Source organism: Copadichromis virginalis, linkage group LG4 (assembly GCF_057382275.1).
Source record: "Copadichromis virginalis isolate Kocher_CV1m ecotype Utaka linkage group LG4, C_Virginalis_male_GT1.1, whole genome shotgun sequence".
Classification (NCBI taxonomy): domain Eukaryota; kingdom Metazoa; phylum Chordata; class Actinopteri; order Cichliformes; family Cichlidae; genus Copadichromis; species Copadichromis virginalis.
The window spans coordinates 6976839-6993752 of record NC_140621.1 but is presented as its reverse complement, the minus strand read 5'-3'; the positions used below and the strand labels follow the sequence as shown (position 1 = coordinate 6993752).

Genomic DNA, 16914 nt, shown 5'->3' with positions numbered 1-16914 from the left:
AATACCTCATCAGGCAAATTGCAATAACATTTTGACCAAACTAACAGATATTAAAACTAAACATAGTACCTCTATATTTTTCCATCCATCCATCGCATATCCTTTTCAGGGTCGCGGGGGGTGCTGGAGCCTATCCCAGGTGTCATAGCGCGAGAGGCGGGGTACACCCTGGACAGGTCGCCAGTCTGTTGCAGGGCCAACACACAGGGACAGACAACCATTCACACTCACATTCATCACACCTGTCGGCAATTTAGATTTTTCAATTAACCTATCCCCACAAAGTGCATGTCTTTGGCCTGCGGGAGGAAGCCGGAGTACCCGGGGAGAACATGCAAACTGCACACAGAAAGTAATATAATATAATTGCAAAAATAATTGTTTGCATGACAAGCAGTTATGCACTTTTTCTTAAGTGAGATTTAAAATGCCGAACACTTAAAATAATCACATATGTACGGTCATTGTACGTGTACTGTAGATTTATTGTTTCGTCTGGTGCTTCCATGCACCACAGCACATGGGGTCAGTAAAACACTGACGTAGACTGATGCCAACTGCTTTTAAGCAGACGAAGAAGAACAAGCGGGGGAAACTGAAAAAGGTTTCCGACCGGCGATGTTTCGCTGTTACACATAGTTGGAAAGTGCTACGCCAGGACTACAGGTGAAAAAAACCCTAATTCCTAGATTTTTAAATAGGTGCAGTCAACACATGAGCAAGGTTAAACGTAAATCTCTTAGAGCTGTACCATTATGTTGGGATATTTTCTCTGTTTCTCAGCTGGTGGCTGTGTTTCTTACTACGGTGGGACATCATGCGGTACATGTCTGTTCCCTGCGGTTAGCTTTGCTAGCTACATGTTGACAGAGTTCAGGCACAGTTGAAGAGTCAGTGATACATGCTAGAGACACTGGAGCCACAATTTGTCCAATTGTCATGGAATAATAAAGAGTACACTTTCGTTAATTAATTTGAATAATAAGTGGACGATTTAAACCAAATATAAATAAAAAGAAAACGGACAGTTCACTACTATAATTATACTGCAGCCCAATAACACAGTCAGGAATGAAGCCCTGAAAGTAAAATCCCCAGACAGCGTTGAAGGGTCAGAGGCTAAACACTGGACATTTGGTTGGGGTTGATTCTCCCCATGGAGAATCAAAAAATGTATCTGTTACACATTTACCTGATGGGCTACCTCTGCTTATTCTTCCTGCTTCTACGTTATTGTTTTATTATTTATTTTAGCTATATTGACAGGGTTTGGAGTAGTTGGTTAGTTTTCAAAAACTTATGCCTTGATGAGTTTTTGTGTTGAAACTGCAGGAAAAAAACTTTTTACCTGTGCAGCTCAGGAGGTCATCTACTAATAACAAGGTTGATGGTTCGATTCCTGACTGCTCCAGTCTTTATGCCAAACATCCTTGGACAAGATGCTTGCCCCCAGTTGTTTGAATGAACGTGTGAGAATGTTAGCTAGAAAGCACCGGCATAGAAAGAGCATTGGATGCTCAGGTAGAGTAGAAAAGCTGTATAAGAACCAGTCCATTTACCTCTTACCCTTCCTTTTCTCTCAAAGTCAGCTGTGATGGCCAAACTTCAGGGCTTTGAGTTTTGGAGGAAAACTCTGAAAGAAGCACGCTATGTGGTGGCTCCCATGGTGGACCAGAGTGAGCTGGCTTGGCGTTTGCTTAGCCGCCGACACGGTGCTCAGCTTTGCTACACCCCCATGCTGCATGCTCAGGTGTTTGTCCGTGACGCCAACTACAGGAGGGAAAACCTCTACAATGAAGTTTGTGAGGAGGACAGCCCTCTCATTGCACAGGTGAGAATCAACACTGAGTTGAGTTCTTTGTTTGTTTGTTTTTAAATAGTAATATCAGTAATTTAAAAATGCTTTTAATAGTTTTGTATTTTCTATTTATTTGTTTTCTTTTTAAACTTCAAGACGTTTGTGGTGCAGTAAAAAAAAATTCAAAGTGCAGGCTTTTGTTATTTGTCCATTTTTAATTTAAATTTTCAGTTTTGCCCATTTCAAAACCTCCTTATCAGAGGCAAAGAAAGAAAGAAACAAATGTAACCATTACATCACCTTAATCACTTCATCGGCTGTTGCCTAATCTAAATCAGTGTTCCATCCTCTGTGTGTCAGTTTTGTGCCAATGATCCAGAGGTGTTCCTTCAGGCAGCTTTGCTGGCTCAGGATTATTGTGACGCCATTGATCTCAACCTGGGCTGTCCACAGATGATCGCTAAGAGAGGTAAACCTTTCATTCATATATGAACCCATGAATTTCTTACGTTACCATTTCTTAAAGATTGCATCAGAAAGAGTAGTGTTGCCAAACTTGCAGACGATTGAAAGGGGAACTTGACACTGATGTTTTTCTTTTCTCTTTTCTTTTTTTTTTTTTTAAGGACACTATGGAGTTTTTCTACAAGATGAATGGGACCTGTTGGAAAAAATGGGTAAGTCTGTGTTTGTGTGACTGAAGACTGTTGTTGGACATAATGTTTTCACGAATATTCATGATGCAAAAACATTTTTCCCACATCTTCTGTTTGTTTAATCAGTTTAATCTCAGGCACCTAAACTTTCCCCTTATTTGTCAGTCAGCTTAGCCAACGAAAAGCTCAAAGTGCCAATCACGTGCAAGATCCGTGTGTTCAAGGAGGTTGAAAAGACAGTCCGCTATGCCCAGATGCTCGAGAAAGCTGGATGTCAGGTATGACCTCTGCAGTAATTTGAATGAGTTTGCCAGCTCTCCGGCTTGTCACTTCCCAGAATTGTCCTTTTACTTTAGCTGCTGTTGTAAGGGGGGGGGGAAGATTTTTCTAAGTTGAGCTTCGTACAGTGTATAGAAAGACACAGACGAGCGGGCTGAAGCTGGGCTATTGTAAAAGTCACCATAAGCAAACTTTGCCAGTATGTATTTTTAAGGATGTGTTCCATTTCTATGTAAAGTCCTTTTACAAATAAGAGCTTTTAAGGAAAACTACATGCACAGAAAACAGTGTGTTACATTAGAAAATCATTTTTTAAACTGGAGCAGTGATGAGGAGTAAATTCAGCAAATCTGATGTTTGGTGTGGCTCGGCCATCTTTGTTTTACGCTTCACTGAACGAGCGTAACGCACAGCTGCATAGTTTATTTTCATTTCTGACTGTTGATTTGTGTGTTTGCTTTAAATGGTGTTTCCAGAAGCATTAGAATAAATCTGTGTTGATGGGTCTTGACGTGTCTCCCAGCTGCTGACAGTGCACGGCAGAACCAAAGACCAGAAAGGCGCCATGACAGGTATCGCTAGCTGGGAGCACATAAAGGCTGTACGGTGAGCTGCTCGTCTTCTGTATCTGATGTGGGATGGATTCCTGTTTCCAATGTTTCCTAACTAATAATTAAATGCAGTAGCTTTGATATTAAAGCAAAATCTGATGAGCCAAATAACATTATTGTATATTGACTTCTGTGATTTGTTACAGGCAGGCGGTAAATATTCCAGTATTTGCTAACGGCAACATCCAGCACCTCAGTGATGTGGAGCGCTGCATTCAGGAAACAGGCGTGCAGGGAGTGATGAGTGCAGGTCAGGAGCAGGAGTTTGTTTTATTTATTACTTTTCTTCCCTGATGTGACGATGACGACCATAGCAACCACAATTTCTGTGTTGTATTGTTCTTAGAGGGGAACCTCCATAACCCAGCGCTGTTTGAAGGCCGCAGCCCCCCGGTGTGGGAAATGGCTGAGGAGTATCTAGAGGTGGTGAAGCGGTATCCTCCATGTACTCTGTCCTATGTTCGAGCCCACCTCTTCAAGCTGTGGCATCACACGTATGTCTCTCTTTGCCTCCTGCACTTGGCGATTCTGTTTCCCAGAAATGCTACTGGTCCAAGAGTCAAATATGGCTTCTTTGATTTATAAGCTCAAAAAAATACTTGCTGATGAGTTTATTGCCTCAGTCATTAGTTTAAATTACTGAATACAACATGATTTTAATTTTACACAGTGTGGAGTAATAAAAAACGATAAAGTCTGGTTTAGGAGCTCCGCCCCTCGTCTATTATGTGTGTTTTAAAACATCAGGGCCAATAAGTGACATCACAGTGTCCATCTTTTCCTATACAAGCTGTGGTGGATCAAACTTTCTCTGTGATGACCTACAACACATTTCAGGTGCCAGCATAGATGAACATCTGTCCTCTGTGCTTATTTTAACATCGGGCATGACACCAGGAAGGTCTCAGTAGCTCCTAATAGACTAAATGATAGCGTGTCATGTCTACCCAGTTACTGAGTTTAAACATAACTGCACCAGATCATATTTCATGCTCGCTGTTCATTGAGTGATCTAGTACAGGGTAGGAAACATACACAATGTTTCTTCCTGCTATAGCTCAGCAGTACTGCTTTAAAATGTGACCTTTCCTGCATGCTGCATGCATGTGTCTGTTCAGGCTGCAGATCCACCAGGACCTGAGGGAGGAGTTGGCCAAAGTGAAGACTCTGGAGGGTTTGGCTGACGTTAGCAAACAGCTGAGGCTTCGCTGTCAGGTACAAACAGGAAACATCCTTTCAAATATGCACAACTGAGGAGGTAGCTAAGAGCTCAGCATTACCATAGCGACAGAGGTGAAACCAGAAGCAGACGGACATTATTAAAGTAATCATTGTATGTTTTTATATAGTTCTGTGCTGTGTAGTGGGTAGACTGCAGTCATGTCTGTGTACTACAGGCATTTCAGCAACACAGTTCCCAAAGAATCCGTGGAATGATGTGATAATGAGGTGCATTGTTCGGTAGCAAGTAGACTTTGTGTTGCATTAGAAACTCACCGTGATCCATTTCCTCTATAGTTTTCACATGTGGTCAAGATGTCATCACAGCCTTAACACCTACAAGGTGCAAGAAAGTTTGATTTTTAGAGGCAGACACTAATATTTCAGTCAAATGCTGATATTAACCTGATGTTGTCTGTTGATTTTTTAAGCTTTAAGGAAAGCGGCACTGACACCATGTATAACTGCTTAGAGCAGGGGTGTCCAACTCCAGGCCTGAGGGCCGGTGTCCTGCAGGTTTACATGTGTCCTTGATCCAACACAGCTGATTTAAATGGCTAAATGACCTCCTCAACATGTCTTGAAGTTAGGACTGTTTGATATAACGATATATATCAGATGGCGATACGAAAACGTCTATCGTTTCGTTTTACGCTATCGTTTGTTTCGTGGTGTCGCAACATAAACCGTTTACGGCAATTTTTTTTTTTTTCATCGTTTTGATGGTCACTGTAGTGGCTATATGAATTTCTTAACGTTCTCTCTTTCTCTTATAATTAAAATAACCACACTACGGATGGACAAGCGACTGTTTTTATGCGTTGTCGTTAGCAATAAACTGAAATGATGACAAACAGAAGGACCAGTAAAAAAAAAAAACCAAGGACCTTATTCCTAAACAAGGGGCTGCCTCTGTAGCATGGACATGGTTTGGTTATGAAAAGTCTGACACGGAGTAGAAAACTGTACGATGCAAATTTTGCTGCAAACTGGTTTCCACCATGGACTCAAACATGACAAACCTCTTCTACCACCTACGCAAGAGTCACGTAAAAGAGTATGGAGAGAGTTTACGGATGAGAAGCAAAAAAGAGCCGTCAGGTGCTCAAAATAACCCTTAAACTCAAACATTAGAACAGGCTTTTTCCCCGCATGTAATAAATACTCAGAAAGAAAATGGCAGACGTTACAACTTATGTCTAAAAATGTATCGTTTCATGCATCGGTCAAAACAGTCGACTCCAGGTATACAACGCCCAGCTGGAAACACTTCACGCAAGTTGAGCTGCCCGAGATTCACAGACTTTACAAAAAAGGAAAAATGTTTGTGGTTTATATCATTGTCGGGACGATAAATGTCTTATATCAGGATATGAGATTTGGTCATGTCACACGGTCCTACTTGGTAAAGAACTAATTATTTGGTTCAGGTGTGTTGACCCAGGGTGAGATCTAAAACCTGCAGGACACCGGCCCTTGAGGCCTGGAGTTCCTCACCCCTGGTTTAGAGCTTCAGCTTGTTCAGTTGCTGCTTGTTCAGGGTCACATGACCTTTGATTTGTATGTCATAGTGTAGAAAGTGTTTACTGTCCTTTCCACAAGTTGGGAAGTTTTTGTAATTCTAAAAAAAGAAGGAAAAAATTATTAGATTCATTAGCATAGACTTTTTACATTTTTGCTATATTTTAGTTTGAAATGCAGCCAATGGGTTTGTGTGATGTTATGGCACCCTCCCAAAAGGTTGATTCTGTTCATCTGGACGTACCTTTTGGGATTTATTTACCTGGATGATTGAGCATGCATCGAGACATTGCGGCACTGAAAGTTTCCTGACTGTGGCTTTCTGTCTATTCAGGAGGAGATAGCCAAAGGAAAAGATTCAGAAGATAAAGAAAGCGGACTTCCTTTCCCCCACTGGATCTGCCAGCCATATGTCAGACCAGTGTAAGTCACAACACATCTCTACTTACTTCAGTAAAAAGAAAGCAATGCACATCTTTTGATCCATGAACACACTTCTCAAAAGATTTCTCACTGATGGATGATCACGTTACAGGCCAAAAGAGACGGTTACCAACGGTAACAGCCAGGCATCAGTGTTGAAAAAGACGGTTTGTCAGAAGAGGGCACTGGAGGACTGTGAGTCAGCTGACACACTCTCTAAAAACAAGCAGAAGAAGAGATCCCGCAACCCCAAAAAGAACTTCTGCCCCGAACAGAAACGTAAGTTTGTGCTGTCGACTTAACCTGCTGGTCAAAAGTCTTAGAACGCCCCAATTTTTCCAGTTTTTCTAATTGAAAATTATGCATTTTAATGTCTCATTGCACTCTGAAATGAAAGCATTGTACAAATACGGAATTGGAGTTTAAAAAAAAAAGTATCTACTTTTGACAGATATAACAGCTGAACACACCCGTGGGAGTCTTTCTACAATAGAAATCAAATATTCTTCAGAAAGTCCTTCCCAATCTGTTGCAGAAGGTCCCATAAATGTGGCACTCGTAGGTCGCTTTGCTTTCACTCTTCTGTCCAGTTCATCCCAAACCAGCTCGATGGAGACTCGATGGTCATTATCTTGCCGTAGGATGAACCCCGACTATTTTCTAGGCACAAACCAGAGAGTATTGCATGGCACTGCAGAATGCTGTGGCAGCCGTTTTAGTTCATCACTCTGTACAAGTCGCCGACCCTGGATCCAGTAAAAAAAGCCCCAGACCATCACTCTTCCTCCTCCATCTTTGACAGTTGATGCGCCACACTGAGGAACCATCCTTTCGCCTACTTGATGGTGTACAAAGATCCTACATGTCGAAGATTTCAAATTCAAGACTTCCAGTCTTCCACTGGTGGGGTTTCATGGCCCAGGCAAGCCTCTTTGTCTTATTCTGACGTCTTAGCGATGGCTTTCTTGCTGCAACTCGTCCTGTCATACCTGCAGCTCGAAGTCTTCTCTTCACAGTTGAGACTGAGACTTGCTTTCTATACCACTATTAAGCTGTGCTTGAAGCTGTTGTTCTGTGATCCGCTGATCACACAAGGCGGTTAACTCTCAGAAACTTGTCCTCTGATTCAGTTGTGGCCTCTTCCTGTCACAGTTTCTGAGGCCTTTTGATGTTGAAGGAAACTGTGCTCACTGACACCTTGACCTTCTTTCCAATTTCTCTGTAGGAATAACATTTTTAAGTGTTTGATGGTCTGTCTCGCTTCCATTGTTAATTCCCCTATTCGCGCCATCTTTGTAGCAACACAGAATTTTCTGCAGTACAATACTTTCAGGTGATGCTCACAAGTGTATGTTACCACACTGCTTTTATGCAGACAGAGGGGGTTGTAAGTGTAAATGACCACGGCAGACCATGCTTTGTTGCATCTTTATTCAACCACTTTTCCCACACACGGTTGCTGTACACTTACAATGGGCTGCAGCTTTGCGGCTGCCAGGCACACACATCGACAGCAACCCCATGACGGGACCCTACACCACTCTGAAGCTGGCGAGGTGTGATTGTGATGCCGCACAGGTGCATTCGCCTTCCCTGCTGTGGCGCCGCCACCCACGCCCCGCCACAGTAAGTAATCCAGAAAAGTTGGAACACCTGTAGGAATTAGTAGCACCAGCTTGATCAACCTCCATTGCTGCAGAACAGCTTTAAATTGTTAACCCATATTGTGTTCTCTGAAAAAGGCCTTTTGTACATTATGTACATATTTTTCAGTTTTGTGTAACCTTACCTTTTTTTTTTTTTTTTTTTTTTAACTTCTGGCAGTTCACCATTTACCTTTGTACCATTTCAAACTTTTCATTGGACTTGAATTGCAATAAATAACTGGAAAAATTGGGGTGCTGTAAGACTTTTGACCGGTCTTGTAAATTGTCAAGTTCCTCATTGAAAATGTGAGTCACTGGTCACTAATGTGCATCTTATTTCTTCCTGCAGCCAAATACATCAAATGTGAACAATGTGGTAACCCAAAGGTAAGCAGAATTCAAACACTGACCTTCTAGTTTGGACAACAGATTAAAAGATGAGCTATTAGATTCAATTGTCAGTTGCTCAAGCACATTTTCATAAAGGTTAGACATGACATTTAGTTAGAAATTCTTTGTTTTGTTCCATTCGCACCGCTTTTGAGATTAAGCCACTTAATTTGCTTTTATTTGATCGTTAGCCTGAATCCTGTGAGCTTTTACTTTCCTCTGCAGGGAAATAAGTGCGTCTTCAGCCTTTGTCGAGGCTGCTGTAAGAAGAAGGCTTACAAAGAAGTGGCAGACTGTCCAAGTAAGTGTGTACGTACACACACTCACTCACTCATGAGGTGCTGTGTGTTGATCCTGTGTAGTGGATATGATTTCTAATCACACTGTCTGCTGATTTATTGACACAAAGACTCCCAGAGTTTATTACCGCCACATGTTAGGACATTAATGTGTTAGACTGGGTTACACAGTCCACAGCAATACAATACAGCAATTATCCAGATTGTGAATCCACAATCAAGAAAAAGAAAAAACAAGAAATGAAAAGGATCGACTCATCTGTGATATAAATGTGTTTATTTCCTGTGTTTAACAGGCCACGGGCTGAGGTTCAAGACCAAGGCAGAGAAACGGAAAGCAGAGGAGAAGGAGCAGGCGGAGAGATCCACAACAGAGGTGGAGAGAAGCGACCACATTCCTCAGCCTCTGCAGGATTCAAGAAGGGAACTGGAGGAGCCTCGGCTGCTACTATGAGCAGGACTGCAGCCATCTCTGCGTGCACAAGCCACACACTCACTGGAGGGTGGAAGCAGTGCATGCAGTAGTCGGTGCATACTGTGTACACAGCTGCTAAGTAGTCTGTTTGGGACTGATGGTGAAGTGTCATCAATCAACAGACCAAAAAATAAAAGCTTATTTTTATGTAAAAGGGATTTCTAGGTGAATAAGCAGTCGGGGCGGGGGACTGGCAGTGGTTCAAATATAATTTATTTATTTTTTACATTTTTTTTTTTTAAGGACAGATATTCTAAAGACATTATTTTGCCCAAAGTTGTTGGTGAGTCTTCACAGGGAAAGATTTAGTAACTTGTTGGTGGCAGATGTGTTATACACACATGTAGATGCTGCATTGCTCAACTGCTGTTCACTGGAACACTGTGCCAACATATACATACATATATAGCTCAGGGAGAGCACGGTCTCCTTTTGCTTATTTCTCTGTGGAGGCAGAACACAGAGTTTCTAAGTACTTGAACTGTAAAAGGACCCTGAAGCAGTTTCGATTGTTCAAATGCTGCAACTGTACTTATGGTACAAGATGTTTAGTGTGCTTAATTTTGTATGTACAACTCAAGCACACATGTTAATGTCTGTCACGTTAATGCTTTGAAGCATTCTGATAAGTTAGGACTACCTAACCCATCATAGGGACTGATAAGTGTCATTTTCAGGCTCATATACATTACTTTGATTAAAGCGTTCATCTTCTTGTTCAAACATGACAGAATCCATTTTAATTCAGTCAGAAGTAAAATATAAAACCAGTTCTCACAAGTGGAACTTTACTTATTTCTTAGTTTGACATATATTTAAAATAAGTGGCGTTTCATACAGGAGCTGGTCAGAAGCCTTAGTATCGCCTGAGCAAGCTCTTCTGACATGACTGGATGCAGCATCTACCTGTCTATATGTGTTTAATTAAAGTCATAAATGTGGTTACTTTCTTTATTTTGCATTAAGATTAGCCATAGTGCATAGTGCACTGTGTGCCTTTTGAATGAAATCACTGTCTGTCCAGAACTTGAGCATAAAGGACACAATTCAGCGCTCCCTCTGCTGCTGAGTAAAACATGCTCTTGTGTATACAGGGTAATAAGGTACAATGGACATCAAAGAGGATGTGTGTTTTGTGGTAGTTGGCCCCACACTGTCAAAGGTTGGGGGCAACTGTAAATTTGGCAACACAGATGAACAAATATATAGATTTTTATCTGTAATGGACGGAGCTATAATGAAATCACCCTCTGGTTTCTGGACTCTGAATTTTTGAAAATACATTTTAATTCTTCCCATTGTAATTTTTAAAAAGTCCTTTTGGGTGGAAGAGTTAAGTTGTGAACTAGCTCTGCTTAGTTTGGTTAGCAAGCGTCATCCACATGCATATGGCTCTCACACAAACCTGCTAATAAGGGACAAAGTAAAGAAGTCATAAATTGCACTCGTCAGCCTTTAGCACAAACTTCTTGGACTAATGCCATTTAAAAATGCTTCAAAAGGTGCAAAACTCACAAAAATGCTAAATCCAGGTAACTCGGATTAACAGGACTCCTGTTCAACATTGTGGTAAAGTCCCTAATGTTAAGTCTTAGAGGTGTTCAGATTCAGAGAAAAAATCTATTGACACTACAACAAAGGTCCAAACCATTTTTACAGCAGACAGTAAATGCACTTTTAATATTGTAAAGCATTTTAGCAAAGTGTTTGGTGACTGACAGCCTCAAGTGGCGAATCCAGGAACTGCAGTTTTTGCTTCACGTTTTCAGGTTGCTGTTTGGGTGGCATTGATGTCTTTGTCTCCTTGGTAACTAGCTTGTTTACTAACAGGACCACCTAAGCAAGCCCAAAAATGCTTTAACTAATTCCAATATTTTTTTTATTACTTATGCCCTAAAATAGCTGGAAAGTATTTACTGTTATGAGCTATTTTAGATCCAATTTAAAAAAAAACATGAATTTTGGTTGCAGGCTCCAGTAGCTTCCTGTTTACGTTTTTTTTTTTTTTTTTTTTTTTTAATTTATGACAAATTGGTAAACCTGTCGATTTTATTTCCTGCTTTTCATATTGGTTTTTCTTATAGCCTTTGCAGCTGGTACAATGCAGTATTTTAAAGCAAGGTGCGTCATCTATGCTAACATAAATTGTGTTTATAAAAATAAACATTAATACTAAGGGTGCAACGATACACAAAATTCACGGTTCGGTTCGATACTTTGGTGTCACAGTTCGATATTTTTTCGATACAAAAAAAGTTCATGCCTTTTTAATTTGTCATTTATTAAAATTAGAAATATATATTTTAACTCAAAAGTACAGTTTTTAAATTTAATGTTGCTGAAACAACAAAATAATAATAAAAAAATCTATCTGATCGAGAAATCACTCATCTTTGGAAAAGAGAGTTTATTACAGAGAAATGGCTCTTTCCAAAATAAAAGCTATACTATACGCTTCTTCTGGGCTATATTCTCAGCAGCATATTAAACATATCAGGTCCCCATAAGGAGAATCATGTGCTAACGGCTGTCTAAATGACTCGAGTAAAGTTTGTAGCATGCGGGGTCGAAGGAGCTTGGAAAGAAAAGCGTCTGAACTTTGAGTTGCTTGAAGACGTTTCACCTCTCATCCGAGAAGCTTCTTCAGTTCTAAGGTCAAATGGTGGAGAGTCCCATATTTAAACCCAGTGGGAGTTTCCCCACAAATAGTACCTCCTTTTTGACTCCCATCACCCTCTGGAACACAGACTTGGAGTAATCAGGACCCTACACCATGTTCCCTCTAAGCCTGAAGGGAAAAAGAAGGAACACACACATGTAAAGGAAGCACTCAAAATGTGCGGCTATCCTAAATGGGCGTTCTTAAAGTCAGCAAAGAGGCACAGAAAAGACGACCAGACACCAGCGAGGGAGGATAAGAAGGACAGAGGTAACAACATTGTCATCCCCTATGTAGCCGGTGTATCAGAGAAACTCAGGAGAGTTTTCTCCAAGCATGACATCCCAGTGTATTTCAGACCCAGCAACACGCTCAGACAAAAACTGGTTCACCCGAAAGACAAAACTCCAAAACACAGACTTAACAATGTGGTGTATGCTGTACAGTGCAGCGAGGAATGCTCAGACCTCTACATTGGAGAGACCAAACAGCCACTTCACAAGCGCATGGCACAACACAGAAGAGCCACCTCCACAGGACAAGACTCAGCAGTCCATCTGCATCTAAAGGTCAAAGGTCACTTTTTCGAGGATGCCAATGTTCACATTTTGGACAGAGAGGACAGATGGTTTGAAAGAGGAGTGAAAGAAGCCATCTATGTCCACTGTGAGCGACCATCTTTGAACAGAGGCGGGGGTTTACGACACCAACTCTCTTCCATCTATAATCCAGTTTTGAGATCCCTTCCCAGACGCCTTAACGCCCACTCACATCCTGGGCCATCTGACCTCAGGAAATCACATGATAGGGTGGGGCCAGGTTTCACAGTGAGCTCACCCGAAACCCTGGCTGATTGGGACCCACACCCAGTTTTAAACGTTGGCTCATGTGATTAGGTAGAGGATCATCAGTGGGTCCTTTTGTCCCTCTGTGGGGGGTCACTCCCACTAGGTTTATATCTGGGACTCTCCACCATTTGACCTTAGAACTGAAGCTTCTCAGATGAGAGGTGAACCATCTTCAAGCAACCTAAAGAAGCCCAGACGCTTTTCTTTTCAAGCTCCTTAGACTACACACCTTTTGTGTTATAAATAACACAAAATTAATATTGAACACATCTGTTTTAGTTATTGTTCCATACTGCATACTGTATTTTATTTTATTTTTTACATGTTAATATGAGAATTAGTCAAAAGAATGACGTGCCTCTGACCGCATCAGTTTATTCTGTTCCTGTTGTTGGATATACACTATAAATATTTTTGAGCGCAGAGTGCCATCTAGTGGTCAAATCAAGGTGGTCAAATTGTGAACGAAATTTGGAAAGACTCTCTTTCAAATGTGTCAAAAATGAGACTTTCTATGATGTAATATTTAAGGGGTGTCAAACATGCAGACCATAGACTAGATCCCGCCCACCCAAGTCTGCTGGTTGGATTTGCAAAGTGCACTGTGTGGCTATTATGGGTTGGGTTTGAGTGTAAATTCTGAAAAGTTAAAAGGTATTTAATAAAACAAAATAAATAAAAGTGAGAACAAAGCGGTAAAAGTCTGTCATTGTAAAAAGAAAGTTTTATACCATCTGCAAGCTGTCAAAGATAAGTGATATGTACACTTTGTCTCCTGAAGAGGGAGCACCTTTGTTCACCTGGACATTTACTAAAGTAGAAGAAAGAAAGAAAAGATAACCGTTGATTTTATCCAATTAACAAACTGTTGTTATGACATTTAGTCACTGCAGAGTAGTTACAACACAGAAATGAATCAGGTGGATGAGGTGACGGAGAAGGAGGAGATGAAAGGACACAAGGAGAAATGATGCAAGAAAAGACGACTGCAAAGAGTGTTGTCTTGTCTTTACATTTCTCTCTGCCCCCTCATGTATGCCTGTCTAGAACCGGCCCAGTATATAATATAGACTTGTAAAAATGCTAAAAATCAGATTGAAAAATTTGCACACATATAACTATGTATCCAAGGAAGGCGTTGCTATGGACGTGGGGGTGTCATCAGTGCCTTTTTTGAAACATGTGAACAGGAATTCTTCAAATCACAAAGAGACACTAAAGTGATGCTTTAAAGCTTTAATGCAAAGAAATCTGTTAACTGAGCCACAGTCAGCTACCATTACCATGGAGTGACAGTGCTTTACAGGAAAGAAGCTAAAAGTAAGACAGCTTATGAGATGAGTACAGCGGGCAGTGTCGGTTTCTGAGGAGTTCACATCTCAGCTGGAGCTTTCCCAGGACGGTGGATGTAGTCGTTTATGAAGGTCAGATACTTTGCAACCTCAGTACAGACGCCAGGGCCGTCCTTGGGGCCACAACCACCAGAACTCATGACTCCCACCTGAACTAATTTCCCCCCTTTACGGCACACCAGTGGACCACCATAGTCTCCCTGTGGAAGCAAAACACACAACTTAGACTTAGATTCAACAATAAACTCCAAAGTAACGAGTAACTACTAGTTTCTGTCAATTCAGCTGAGTGAAAGTAAAGTACTTCATGTGTGATAAATCAAAAAGTGTTTGTTTATTTCAAAGTGGTAATAATCCATTTAATTAAATGCAAAAGACTAAAAAAAGGGAAAAACTCACTTTGCAGGCACCCCTTCCCTTGCTGTCATTTGTGCATAGTGTATTAGAGGCTATCTGAGGAAGCCTCTCCTTACAGGTACTCTGAGAGATGATGGAAATCTTGAGCTGCTGAAGTGTTTCTGGAGCTTTCAGTGGAACTGTGGACACACAGGAAAAGTATGGAAGTGACAGAAAGGTGATGTTTCTTATCTGTGAAGTACCTTACTATGCAAAGTATGGACGTAGGCTATGTTTATACACAATTAAATACAGTTTACTGGTGACAGTATGGCAATTTACAATGGATCTGTGAGCCTGCCTTTTACAGCGTGAACATTTTAAAGCCTACTTCCTGTGCTTAACTTACCACCATTTCCCACTTCCCCCCAGCCAGTGATCCAGCACTCAGATGATGGACCAAAGGTGTCATCCTTGTCAGGCAGAGCCACTGGTGCAACATCTTTTGAAAATGTAATCGCTTTCTTCAGCTTGATCAGAGCAATGTCATTTTCGTAGTTGCTGTTGCCCAGGTCTCGGTATGGAACAATATTGGCTATACCCATGTAACGGTGAGCCGCCTTTTGCAGCTGATATGCGCCGACAACAACGAACGATCGACGATGATCATAACTGCATGACAAGAGAAACACACACATTAAGTCTCATGTATTTTGGAATGACCAAGCCTTCAACAAAACAACACTACACATGGGTTTTGTGGACACTGGTGCATTCAGCAGTTTAAAGGGCTGCGCATGTTTTTTCATAGTTGGCAGGAATTAAAAGAAAAGGAGCTGCAGTGGAGTAAACATTACATTAGTTTGGACTTGATGCGGTGTCTGCTGGGTGTGTAAATATGCAGCTACTCACTAAAAACACAGCTTAAGGTGCTGAAATGTGCATATGGTGTATTTAAATACTGACTGAGGCCTCCAGGTCTGACAAGTTAGGCCCACTCACCTAACTTGTCAGACCATTTCAGGACACTTGTCAGAAAGTGTCCTGAAATGATTTTGTCTTTATTGGCCAACAGTGAAGGTCCCTATGAGTAATTATTCCCCCAAAATACTCACATGCAGTGTGAAGCTTTTTTGTTATGACTGCTCTGGAGGATGTTCATAAAAATAATGAGACACGTTTCTGCAAACACACACAGACTTACTTAGCCACGCACTGTGCAGAAGTCAGCACCCACTGCTTTGCAACGACGGTGCCGCCGCAGCCCCATTTCTCCAATTTCGAATCTTGAGATGTCATGTTGAGGTGAACCATCCATGGCCAACTTTCCTTTTTGGCATCCTCTGCACCAATGATGGAGCTCCTCACTTCATTTCCCAGTAGACCTGAAAAACACAAACAAACTGCTGGATGTAAGTTTGAGGCATCTAAGAAAATTAAATCCCATCAAAGTAAGAGCTGTTTGCTATTTTGCTCAGAATGGATGATAAACATTAGAGCATCAGTCTATCGAGGCTGCACTCTGAAATCTGGGCTCTGGAGTTGGGAAATTAAGGTTCAGCATTTTTCTCTCTCACCATCACTGTTGTGCAGCAGTACCAACACAGTTAGCAGAAGTTTGCAGAAAGCCATGGCCGTGATGAAGAACAGTGTAGCAGTACCTCTGTGTGGTGAGGGGGGAACAAGTGCAGCTTTATATGCACTGCTGGAGAGATGACTATCATTAGTCCCGCCCTTTACATCTCAAACCACACCTAAAAAAATGTACATGTGTTTTTAACATACAGTGGAAAAATAATTGAAGACTTTGGTTGAATATTCTGGCAACGTGCCAAAAATATATATTTTGAACAATCGAATGCCATCTTTGATGAAAGAGTTTAACTCTTTTATTTGATTTATCTGCACTGCAGACCTGTTAGTGTGACACATTGTGCTTGAAAAGTTACCTGCTACTGCTGTGTTTATTTCCACTTAAATTATCTAAAAGTGGGGGGTGGTGGAGTTAAAGTGTAAGGCATAAAAGGTGTGGTCTCAGTAGAATTTCCATCTCCACCCTAAATGACCTTAGCCCTTCCACCCTTTTTTATTTATTATACTATATAACTGCTCTTGTATACAGACCCACAATGTTTCTGTTTCAATGGTTCTTACGCATACTCCATGTATATAGTTTCACTCACATATATGTATCCATATATGCTTTTTATTTTATTTTAATTATTTATTTGTTTTCCCCTTGTTGTATATTGTTTTCTCTTCTTACCTTTGCACCTTTGTGGTCCAGCTACCCAATTTCACTGTGCAAGAAACTGCACAATGACAATAAAAAACTCTAAGTCTAAGTAAAGGTCTTGAGCATGTACGACTGAAAGGGAGCGAAGGGAAAATGGAGACAGA

At 41.1% G+C, this 16914-nt stretch overlaps 2 protein-coding genes across 4 annotated transcripts; one reads left to right on the top strand and one right to left on the bottom strand.

Annotated features, from left to right (window-relative positions):
- Nucleotides 1–580: 580 nt before the first annotated feature.
- On the top strand, nucleotides 581–10260 carry dus1l (dihydrouridine synthase 1-like (S. cerevisiae)). 3 transcript variants are annotated; one of them, XM_085453323.1, is made up of 14 exons: nucleotides 581–666; nucleotides 1590–1831; nucleotides 2159–2267; nucleotides 2425–2475; nucleotides 2620–2732; nucleotides 3257–3339; nucleotides 3491–3594; nucleotides 3691–3838; nucleotides 4463–4559; nucleotides 6421–6509; nucleotides 6622–6788; nucleotides 8505–8542; nucleotides 8771–8846; nucleotides 9141–10260. In XM_085453323.1, exons 2-14 carry the CDS (start codon nucleotides 1595–1597, stop codon nucleotides 9296–9298), a joined length of 1470 nt encoding a protein of 489 aa, XP_085309449.1. In that variant the 5' UTR covers nucleotides 581–666; nucleotides 1590–1594; the 3' UTR covers nucleotides 9299–10260. The 3 variants fall into 3 exon arrangements, with proteins under 3 accessions (XP_085309449.1, XP_085309448.1, XP_085309450.1); XM_085453322.1 differs by having other exon boundaries at nucleotides 1586–1831; XM_085453324.1 differs by having other exon boundaries at nucleotides 1586–1831; nucleotides 8771–8854; nucleotides 9141–9217.
- A 3787-nt stretch (nucleotides 10261–14047) lies between these two features.
- Nucleotides 14048–16176, bottom strand: LOC146710722 (tryptase-2-like). The gene is made up of 5 exons (XM_085455375.1): nucleotides 16092–16176; nucleotides 15719–15899; nucleotides 14924–15186; nucleotides 14578–14714; nucleotides 14048–14378 (listed from the first exon to the last, which is right to left on the bottom strand). Exons 1-5 carry the CDS (start codon nucleotides 16144–16146, stop codon nucleotides 14199–14201), a joined length of 816 nt encoding a protein of 271 aa, XP_085311501.1. The 5' UTR covers nucleotides 16147–16176; the 3' UTR covers nucleotides 14048–14198.
- Nucleotides 16177–16914: the final 738 nt, after the last annotated feature.